Source organism: Lactuca sativa, chromosome 5 (assembly GCF_002870075.4).
Source record: "Lactuca sativa cultivar Salinas chromosome 5, Lsat_Salinas_v11, whole genome shotgun sequence".
Lineage (NCBI taxonomy): Eukaryota > Viridiplantae > Streptophyta > Magnoliopsida > Asterales > Asteraceae > Lactuca > Lactuca sativa.
Genome location: NC_056627.2, coordinates 234,801,319 through 234,813,468, shown reverse-complemented (window position 1 = coordinate 234,813,468; position 12,150 = coordinate 234,801,319). Strand labels below are relative to the sequence as shown.

General features: G+C 34.9%; 1 protein-coding gene and 1 long non-coding RNA gene across 2 annotated transcripts in view; one reads left to right on the top strand and one right to left on the bottom strand.

Moving 5' to 3' along the window:
* Window positions 1-7,692: 7,692 nt before the first annotated feature.
* Window positions 7,693-8,679, bottom strand: LOC111921720 (protein FAR1-RELATED SEQUENCE 5-like). The gene has a single exon (XM_052763623.1). It carries the CDS (start codon window positions 8,677-8,679, stop codon window positions 7,693-7,695), a length of 987 nt encoding a protein of 328 aa, XP_052619583.1.
* A 2,684-nt stretch (window positions 8,680-11,363) lies between these two features.
* The window catches only part of LOC111921722 (uncharacterized), a 1,563-nt gene continuing 776 nt past the window's right edge, over window positions 11,364-12,150 (top strand). Inside the window, exon 1 of the long non-coding RNA XR_002860257.2 lies at window positions 11,364-11,666. This is a non-coding gene — a long non-coding RNA (uncharacterized LOC111921722). The remainder of the gene's footprint in view (window positions 11,667-12,150) is intronic.

Genomic DNA, 12,150 nt, shown 5'->3' with positions numbered 1-12,150 from the left:
AACTTTGGCACACAACTCCACTCACTCTATGTGCAACTCTGAGAGGCATTACCGTACTCAGGCATCCTTACCTCTCATGGGTATCTCACTACTCTCTCATTAAACTCCTAAAATGCACGTCTAGGTATCTCTCCTATATTATTTCTCAACTCAGAACTCTCTTTAAGTGATTCCTGCTAGATACTCTTACTCAGCACATACTCAAGGCACATAATAGATAGCAACAACTCCTAAGCTAAGGCATCACAAATAAGGAAACTCTAGCCTTAGAGTATGAAATACATAGCCTATCCTCTAGCATGAAATTCTAATATCTCGTAAATATCTCATAAATATCACGTAAACATCTCATAAAGTAAACAACTAAGGTATTCTGGGAAATCACCATTCGGGCTCTGGCTGATTGTACACACTACTCTTTCATGTTTTTCTCTTAGAAACTCTTACTCATTTTAGAAAAATCATTTTTCCTGAAATTTTTTCTCAAATCCTCGGTTTGATTCCAGACATACCTGAAGGTGCATCCGAATCCCTCAAACAAAGAGTCTGATACCAACTTGTAACACCGTAAATTTTCAAACACATTTTTTCATTTTTAAAAACTCATAATTCTCATAACACTTTTCACAAAAATCCTAATTAACTAATTAACAACACAAAAACTCATAATTGTTTGATTAGTAATCCGGGATCCTCAAAACATAACTCCTTTTCTCTCGAGTGTACACTCAAGCCGACGTCTTCCCGCGATCCTGAGAAGTACCTGAAACACATAACACATAACACGGTAAGCACGAAACTTAGTGAGTTCTCCAAAATACCACACAAAACTCATTAGCCGCTCGAAGCTATAACTTAATAAGACCCTCTGGTCAATGTGTCTCAGTGGGACCCTCTGGTCCTACAGCTCGGGTGGACCCTCCAGTCCTAACTCAGTAAACTCAGAATAATACATAACATAAATCACAAATACATAATGTAGGATATCACAATACTTAATATTAACACATAAGACCTTCCAATCACATAACTCAGATTACCACTCTAGGTATGTATAGTGAGAAGACTCACCTCGGATGACAAACAGCTCCTATAAATGCTGCCGTCGCGCACCAGCCTCTATCTCTTGATCCAAATCTACAATTATCCCAAATTAGGATCTAAGTCCAAACCCTCATTCTCTAGGTCTAAAGGTAGTCCACTAACTAGCCCATAAATAACCCAAAACCCATTAGGCCCAATAATAAATGGGCTCTCTCGAGGCTCGACTCTCAAGTCCAAGTGGCAAGCCCAACATAAGGGCCTAAGGCAGGCATATATATATATATATATATATATATATATATATATATATATATATATATATATATATATATATATATATATATTCCTTTGGTCCAAATATCTAGTACAACAAGCCCAAACTCCAGGCCCATCACTTAAGGCCCAATATGAGACTTAGACTAAAAAGTCCACAATGAGGTTATGTGGGGCGTACCTCCCTTGGTACGCTCAGTGTACACAAGCGTACACAAATTCTGATCGGGGACATCAACCCAGTACGCGGGGCATACTGGAATTACGCTGGGCGTACGCCCAGTTTGTCTTAATCCTCTCTCTTGGTCTTAACCTGTTAAGACCATAGCTATATCCTCAAATCCGGACTCCCTAAAGGCTCATACTTCATAAAGTTCATGACTTTATGCCTTTGCATGGCTGAGGAAATCCCAAACATAAAAACTCTCACACTTTATTCTCAAAAATGCTTATATCTCATGCATGAGTTGGTTCTCACATCCATGACCTCATTTTTATGGATCTTCTCCACTAGAAACACTCAAAAGGACATATATTAGGCTCTGGTGCTCAACAACTCATAAAGCTTCAAGCTTTGGGACTAAAACCCTAAAATGGCCCATAATATGCACAAATAAAAAAGGAGGGGAACACTTTGAGCTTTATACCTTCAAATGATGCTCCGACCACAGAAAAGCTATAATCTAAAGCCTAGACTAAAACTCTATTATCTTCCAAGCTCCTTCTTCACTCCAAAAATCCCACAAGAATACTTATAAGCTCATAAATGGTATCTCAAGCTCAAGGTATGGAAATTAGGGTTTGAGATGGTTAGGTTATGGAAATGGTGGCTAGAAATGAGGCCACCTTATTCTTTATATAGGGACACCCCCTCATTTAGGGTTTTCATTCTATGCATAATACACCCAGTGTACCCTCTGGTACGCCCAACGTACTAGGTGGCTTTGCTTCAATTTCACGCACATGAATATGCTAAGCGTACACACACGTACGCCCGATGTACTCATCTGTCACCTTTCTCAAATAAGGGGCTTATCTTGCCGAAACTTCAAACTGTCATAGCTCCCTCGTTATAAGTCCATTTCCAATGAACCTCATATCCACAGAAAGGTGATGAGAAGCCCTAAGCTTCTAACAACTCGTCGCTGCCTCGAGGCTTCCTCATGCCCGGGTTGCAGCACACGAACTCTAAATCACGGACGATCAAAAAGAGGATGTTACATATATTTTGTATATTTGACTATGAAAATGAAATTTTATGTATTAAAAAGTATTACCAATAAATGAAATCTACATTGTTTATCCGGTTAAGCTATGAATACGACCACAATTATGCAACTAAATTTGGTTTTAGTCCGACGGTGGTCATGTGGTGGTGCAGCGGTGGGCTGACGACGGTCTAACGCTAAATAGCAACTAGTTGTAAACTAGGAAATGAAAAAGTTTGATTAATATAATATTCATGTTTGATTTGTCCAAAATACCCTTAACTAAAAAATTAAAAAAAAAATGATTTTTAGAGTTTATATATATATATATATATATATATATATATATATATATATATATATATATATATATATATATATATATATATATATATATATGGGACGGTTCACTTGAGATTAAAAAAACAAAGATCTTGAAATTCAACCTCAGCCACATATTTCTCATTTTCCGCTTTAATGCTGCAACAAACCGATAACAATAGGGTTTGACTAATCAATAATGGTTATATGGAGGAGATGTATAATCATATATGATTATACATATTTATAAATATATGTATAATAATAAATGATTACACATATACGTATGTTCAAAAAATACTTAATCATATATGATTATGGTAGTGGTAAGGGAGGAGGTAGTGGTGGCAGAGATGACGGTGTTATAGTTGACGGAGGTGATAGTTGTGTGGTCGGTTGGTAGCGGGGTGGTGGTGGTGGTGGTAGTTGTGGTGGTGGGGAAGACGGCAGAGGAAAAAAGGAATGTACGGTGTTGCAGTATCATTTATAATTATAAACTGTTCCGTTGGACTGGTATGCATGAGGGTTAGAGTGGGAAACGACAAATATATGATTGTGGTTGAATCTTAAGATCTCTATTTGTTTTTTAATCTCAATGGAACACCTCTCTCTCTCTCTCTCTCTATATATATATATATATATATATATATATATATATATATATATATATATATATATATATATATATATATATATATATATATATATATATATATATATATATATATATATATATGGGAAAAGTGAATATACCTAACAACCCCATATAAGCTTAGGTACCTAACATCTAATACTACGTCGTTTTGGTTGATTTCCACATATCTTATTATTCTAAATTTTAATTAAAAAAGCAGTTTCCATAACTATTTCACAGAGAAGTCATTGTATACTTGAGATTTTTGTTGAATATTCTCAATCGATTATTTTCTTTTAACCTATCAATCGATTGGATTCTATTTTCTGGCTGATCAGGAGTCCTACTTTTCAATTGATTGTTGCTGCTTGCTGTAAGTGGAAATTAAGATATTATACTTATGCTCTTTTTTATATCAGAAACTTAAGTGAGAATTAAAATATGAGGCTTACGTGATTTTCCAATTGTGCATATTGTATACATTAATTAGACATTAATGGTGAATTTGGAATTGGTGTTTGATCATTTGCGTAACCATTGTTCCACTAATTTCCTGTTTTTTCTTCTTATCTTCATTCCTCACGTGAGGAATCAAACTAGGCATTAATGGTGTAGTCAATTGAATAGTTAATCAACTTGTATGCATTACAGAGGAAAAAAAAATTATAAGGCTTATGCGATTTTCCAATTAGCCATCTTGTATACATTAATTAAACATTAATGGTGATGCCCTACAAGTGTTCGATGTAATGCCTAAGTGTCCATTTTCAACAGAATACAACAACTTGCAAGTTATTTAAACAATCTTGATAATATGTCTAATGGATCAAAGATCTAATTTTGAAAGCCTCACTACTCACCAATTTTTATTGAATTTTTGTCCATGTAACCTCGTTTTTTAAGAAACACACTCTATTGTTTTGCAATCACCCAAGGTTTGAACTTTTGCTTAAACTGTTGCCGGCATAACATTTTATAATGAACCATGTCATTAATAGTATCAATTTTCTTAGTATTCTGTTAGGTTACTAATCCTTTGCATACATTTTGGTGGATATATAGAGTAACACAAGCATTTATTAACAAACATATCACTTGTTTCATCAATTGCTTGTTATTGTACCAAATTATTCATTTTCACTTTAATTCTTTTGTGTTTTTCTTTTTTTAGAAATACCAGCATGTTTTTTGGGATGATTTGTTCACTGCAATATCTTGTGTTGTTTCTGTGCCTTTTGCCTTTTTATACTGGCTTCCTTCCCCTGCTATTTTTCGTAAATTTTCTTGATTTGTATGTAAAGAACCCATTTTATTTCACAGAACATAGAACACAATTGATTGGGTTAATTCTATGTTGTAGAGTGGTCATGGGAAATTGTCAAGACAAATGGCGCTTTTGATGGCGTTCTGTGATTATTCAACGAATTGTATAAAGGTATAATTTTTATAATTTCCATTTTTGTTCTCGAGTGTTTATCTTTTTAAAGGTTTATTCACATTCATAAAATTACATGCATTTTGTAGCATATAGGAAATCTTCTCATACTCTCAACACCATTTATTTATCTAAGTATGCATCAAATAGCAACAAAACTTTACTTTCTACATATAATAGCAACCGTTTTACATTTTTCATGATATTTAGGTACCTCTTGCACTATATCTTCTCATAGAATGACAATATAGATGCATACTATCAAGTATCAACATTCATGTTTGTTTGCTTTTTTGTAGGCCTAATTGGCTTTGGTAAATAAATGTTTTGTCATATAATCCCCTTTCCTTCTCTATTTTCATTGATCGATTCCTTTTTCTTATACTACCTCTGATTTATGTGTTGCTGCTTGCATCTGTTTGAATTTTTTTCCCACATAATTAAGGTTCGTGCTTTTGAACAACCATTATTAAATAAAGTTATAAACCTCTTATTTTTTTTTGCTAAAACAATTTTCAATGTTTGAGTGCAGGCCATTTTATGACAAAATAATTTATCATGCTAGTGATTCGGCTTCTATATGATGCTTCTACTTCAAATGATCTTGTGTATTATGATGACTATCAAGCATGAGCTTCCAAGGAACAAACTGGCGAGTTCTCATTGTTTCCAGGAAAAGAGTTTTATAGTGATCGTATGTGTCGATCTAGTATGTTTAGAAAATGAAGTTGCATAAGGTTATTAAGACCAAAATTCTATATTGACAGATATTGTTTTATCTACTAGTGTATCATATATTAGTTTGCCAAACGACCATGTAATTACATTTCACCAATAATATCAATGTACTTGAATTATGATTTTGTTTGGCTAATGACCGATGTATTTATACATGTGTACTTTTCATTGTACTATGACTTTTAACCATAAATAGCAATGTACTTACACTTTTTGACAAAAAATAACAACTTAATCTTTATAAACCATGTTAAGATAATAATGCACCTCGTTTTAATTCGGTTTGAACTTATTTTCATTTTAAACCAAAAGTGACAAACTACTTTCGTTTTTAACCAAAACTGACAGCGTACTTTAAATTTTGACCAAAAATGGCAGCCTACTTTCGTTTTTAATGAGAAACGGCAAACTAATTTCGTTTTTAACCAAAAATGGCAGAATATTTTTGTTTTTAACCAAAAATGGTAGCCTACTTTCATTTTTAACGAAAATTGGCAAGCTACTTTCATTTTTAACCAAAAATGACAGAATATTTCCGTTTTTAACCAAAACAAAGAAAAAAATGCAATTAACAAAAATATAACCTATCCAGATTTGCATAAAAATGTTTTCTCCGAAACAAAGAAAAATGCAATTAACAAAAAACAGAATGTCAAGAAATGTCTAGATTTGTCATTTTCTCAATGAAACTACAACTCTCATCCTTCTTTCTCTTGCATCGATTCATCTTCCTGAAACATGAAAAGTAAATAAATCATTAATATGATTATCAAACTTGTAAAATTATTAAATAAAAGTTATTATTAAACGTACTTTTCTTTTTGAACAACTAGTAGCGTAATGACCCAATCTTTAGCAGTAAGAGCACGTTCGTTTTTTCGGGGCTTCTAAAGAAGACTTAATTCTACTTGCAACTCTAGGACGCCCTTTCGTGTTAGTTGGACCAAGAGGATCCCTGACAGATAATTGGGGCATCATATCTACTTGTGAAATTCCCACACACGAACCTTGAGATCCATTCTCAAATGCTATAGGTTTCTTTCGAGTTGCTTGATCATCTAAAATACTTATCAATAGATTATTAAGTTTTTGTATATCTGAAGGGGAGTCTCTTGCTTGATTAATTACTTTAGTGAAATTTGAACGGACACACCATAATATGTAGGAACTAACTTCGTTTTCATTGTTTATTTCTTCGAGTCCGATTATACTATTACCCACCTTGTACCTAGCATTAAGTGTCCACCGATGTAAAATATAGTGACTAGGTAGTGTTTCAACATGTCTTTTCTTCATCACATATAGGCAATGTTTGCATAAAATCCCACATGTCTCATACTTAGAACAGGAACATGTGACACTGACTTCATTAGAAAAACGAAATGTAACAATTCGCCAATATGTTTTTTCAACTTTTAGTTGCCCCACTCGATATGTGCTTTCTTCGGTACCCTTTCTTATAGTCTCGTGAGTTAAATTGCTAGTAGCTTCTATCCATTCTTTTTTGAACATATCAAAAATCTTTCTTGTATAACACTCACCTGCTTTTTCTTCGATTGGATGAAAAAAAGAAAGAACCGGTCTCGAGTTCATAGTCTTGAAGTCTTCATCTTCTTCGGCGGCCCTTCGAGAATCAACCGCTTTGTCATATTGCACTACAAATTCATTCAACAGAGTCTTCGAGTTAACAAATCCATCAAAAAATGAATTAATACTCTCACTTCGTCCGCTTGTGGTCATACCAGCCAAGAAAACATCCTTTAAAAAGGCTTTAGCCCAGTGTATTCGTTGGTCATACATGTCACTTATCCAACAATTGTTTTCCAATCTATACTTATCGCGCATAACTTCCCACCTACTTTCAAATTCTTCAACGGTGTCACTATTTACCCATTCTGTATATGATTCTTTAAAATCACAATAACGGGAAACATACGGTTTAATGTGTTCATGTTCATGCTTCTTAATATGCCATCCACAAAAACGATGTCGAGTGTTTGGAAACACTTTTTTTTTATTGCATTACCCATAGCTTTGTCTTAATCGGTAATAATTGCCTTCGGACATTTGCCAAACATACATTTAAGGAATTGCTCAAACAACCATTCAAAAGTTTCTTCTTTTTCATTTTCTAGCAATGCTCCACCAAAAAGTATAGATTGTCCATGATGATTAACACCAACAGAGGGAGCAAAAGGCATCTTGAATTTGTTTGTCATATAAGTGACATCAAACACAACAACATCGCTAAATTTAGTATAGGCGTCTCTTGATCTTCCATCAGCCCAAAAAATATTTTTAGGACACCCATCATCACATAAATCCACAGAAAAGTATTGTTCATGATCCAGTAAGGCTTTATCTTGGAAATGTTTTATAAGTCCATAGAACTCCTTTCCTCTGTATTGTTTTTGTTGCTCAGATAAGACATCGGCACATTGCTTTGAAGTAACATCAGCTACGGCGGCTGAGGTTTTCATTCCATTAATAGCCTTTCTAACCTCACAAGGTTTCAATCCTGATTGACCTAGTTTCACCATAAGAGATTTGCATTCCATTGAACGATGGAACTTATTATGGGATCGATGCTTCATCACCTTCGTTGGTATCATGCTCATATCATGATTGTGTGTGTTATTAAAAGTGTCTACAAACCATTTACCATCCTTATTTTTTGAAATTCGAAGTTCTGCTTTACATCCGAGTCTAACTTCTCTACGCCGTTTTTTCTCAATTCCACTTGAAGCATTATCATCTAACCGTTTAAAACCTTCTTTGTCGCATACATATATCTTCCGATAAGGTTCCTTTGTCGACTTATGTTTAAATGTGGAATCACGACGTATACCAAATCCATGTAAAAATGCATAATCATTATAAAATGTATATGCATCATCAGGTGTATCGAAAACCATTCCCACTATACTTTCATCCTTAGATTTTCCTTCATTACATTCTACCATTCTGATTGGTTCATTATTATCAATAACATGTGTTTCAGTAGGTTGAGCAACTTCTTCAGCCATCATGCCCTGAATAATTAAAGTAAAAAACACCATTAACAACTTATATATGAAATTGCTTATTAATTAAGCATTTTTTTTCCGTCTCTAATCAAGTTTATTAACTATTCAATTGATTAGCATCGTTAATGCATAGTTTGATTCCTCATGAGGAGTAAAGATAAAAGAAAAAGAAAAAAAGAAAACAGTAAATTAATGGAAGAATGGTTACACAAATGATCAAACACCACGACTTCCAAAATCAGCATTAATGTTTAATTAATGTATATAAGATGGCTAATTGGAAAATCATATAAGCCTCATAATTTTCTTCCTCGGTAATGCGTACAAGTTGATTAACTATTCAATTGATTACACCATCAATGCCTAGTTTGATTCCTCACGTGAGGAGTGAAGATAAAAAGAAAAAACAGTAAATTAATGGAAGAATGGTTACGCAAATGATCAAAGACCAATTCCAAATTCACCATTAATGTCCAATTAATGTATACAATATGCACAATTGGAAAATCACGTAAGCCTTATATTCCAGTGGCTTGCTCGCTATTCAAGAGGTCGCCACCAGCGCACGGTGGTTTCTTGCACTCGGGCCCCGTCAATTATTTATACCGTGGATCCTAACCGACACCATTCAGAGACTGCCAAACGCCGTGCAATTAATGCATCGTCGCCGCGAACCTTTAGAGCCCGACTAGACCTTCATCACGGATTGGACTGGGAACCTCCATGGTCTGTGTACCCTTTTCAACATCCCTCCGAACCCACCTTAATGCCCCCACTTGGGTCATAGACTCGCGCAACCGAGTCCGGCGATCAACCTTAATGGCGGATTGGGGCTGGGATCTCTCAAGGCGATCAACCTCTCTCTAATCACAAAGTGGATTTGGCGGCTGAAGGTTGAAAAATCGGGATTATGGTATACGGTCGTTAAAGGGATTCATAATCTCCATAATAAACCTGCACAACATATCTCAAAAAAATCACTACCTGGAATTTGGAATCGGATTGCTGGAGTACAAGATGAACTGAAACTATTTGATATTGATATAGAAGAATTAATGGTGAAAAAAATTAGAGCTGGAGTTGAGACCATGTTTTGGCTTGATAGATGGATTGGTAATTCGACACTAAAGACATCATTCCCTGAAGCATACAAATTGGAACGCAACAAACACTGTAAAATCAGTGATCGTATACAAGATGGTAACACGATCTGGGATTGGAAGTCAGCACCAAGGAATCCGGAGGCGGTCAGTGAGATTGCCCAGCTGTCCCTCAGAATCAGTGATTTCCATACCACGCAGGGAAATGATAAGTGGGTGTTTACCCTGGCTAGCGATGGGGTATTCCACGCTGATAGACTCAGAAAAAAAATTGACCAATGGAACTTACATATGGAGGAGACTACACTAAAATGGGTTCATGAAATCCCACTAAAGGTCAACTGTTTCATGTGGAGGGCAAAATTGGAAAGAATCCCAACTGCTTGTGCTCTCCTCAAACGCGGTATCCAGATCACTTCCCCAATGTGTTCATATTGCGAGAATGCAGAAGAAGATACAGCACATGTGCTTTTCCGTTGTACGATGGCTGTAAGGGTATGGGAATGGGTGCTTAGCTGGTGTGACCTAGTAAATGTTCACTTTGAATCCGTTGAGGAGATGTTGGCATTCACAGCGCAGTGGGGATCATGTGAATCGAAAAGGAGATCCTTAATTAGTATTTGTTATGGGACTACTTGGTTGCTTTGGAAGGCAAGGTGTGATTGGGTGTTCAAAAAAGCAAGAACTTCCCCTGCCAAAGTGGTTGACCTGGTAAAATCAACGGTGTTCCTATGGATGAAGTATAGGAGAAAACAATGTACTTTTCAATGGAATGATTGGTGTATCAATCCTTTTATTTGCATGTAAAAAATTTTCTTGTACTCTTTTCCCCCCACCCTAGCGTCTTGCTAGGTTGGTGGTTTTTATTAATATTATTTGCCGGTTCCAAAAAAAACGTAAGCCTTATATTTTAATTCTCACTTAGGTTGCTGATAAAAAAAGAGCACAAGTATGATATCTTAATTTCCACTTACAGCAAGCAACAACAATCAATTGAAAAGTAGGACTCTTGATCAGCCAGAAAATAGAATCCAGTCGATTGACAACAATAAGGTGCAAGAATCGATTAATAGGTTAAAAGAAAACAATTGATTGAGAATAATCAACAAAAATCTCACATATACAATCACGTCTCTGTGAAATAGTTATGGAAACTGCTTTTTTTAATTAAAATTTAGAATAATAAGATTTGTGGAAATCAACCAAAACGACGTAGTATTAGATGTTAGGTACCTAAGCTTATATGAGGTTGTTAGGTATATTCACTTTTCCATATATATATATATATATATATATATATATATATATATATATATATATATATATATATATATATATATATATATTACTATTTCTAAAAATTGATTGAATATAATAATATTATTTTTTTAAAATGTCCAAAATGATTAATCTGAAAATACAACATATCATCAATATAATAATAATAAATTTAAGCAGAAATTATATAACTTTCAGTACAAACACAAGATACATTGCCTTTTATCCATAAATACCCATCTTTTTCCAAATCAGTTACATGAGGCATTAAAAGCAGAATTCAAAATTTTGAATCTTTGCATGCTTACCGGTTCAATTTGACTTGGCGCGCCTAATATCTCGACTCTTCCCCATTTTAAACTGAAATCAGACGATCTCATGTTTCCATTCCACGAATCCTCTCTATAAAATCGTGCCACACCACCATTCCCTAACGCCATTGTCTCTCACTTTTTCCATTTTTGACGTTCTCTTTGAAAACCCTAGATTCATAATGTACACCCAAACATACCAACAATCTCCATCAACGTCTGAAGCTCTAACATCACTGACTGCCTTGTAGAGTCGGATACGACCACAAATCGCTGATGTCCAGTTTTTACCCTGCAGGTAAGCTTTTAAATAAGCACCATAATCCTTTCTTCTTCCTCTTCTTCGACCACTGATCTAGATCTTTTGTATATTTTCACAAACCAACCCTAAATCTGTTCTCTTCGACCCCTTCTCACTTCTGTACACCCACACCATGTACTCCTCTCACAATCGACACCTAATCTTTACTCCATCCGTCTCTTTCGCTCACAATCCGCCGCACAGCCTAAATGCCACCACTATGACCATCTTCACTCTACCTCTCTGTCATTGTAAGCCCTATATGTTATTGTCTTCCTCGCAAACCTTAGACGCCACTATTGGACCACCTCAATATCATCTTCCTCTATGTCTCGGTCTACAGAAACAAGTGACATTTTTCATGCTTCTTCATTACTTAATATAGATCGAGTTAGGGTTCTTATTTTTTTCGGTTTCTTTGAACTAAATCTTCATAAATGGTTAGGAGTAATTTACTTTTTATAATTTTGTGATGAAAACT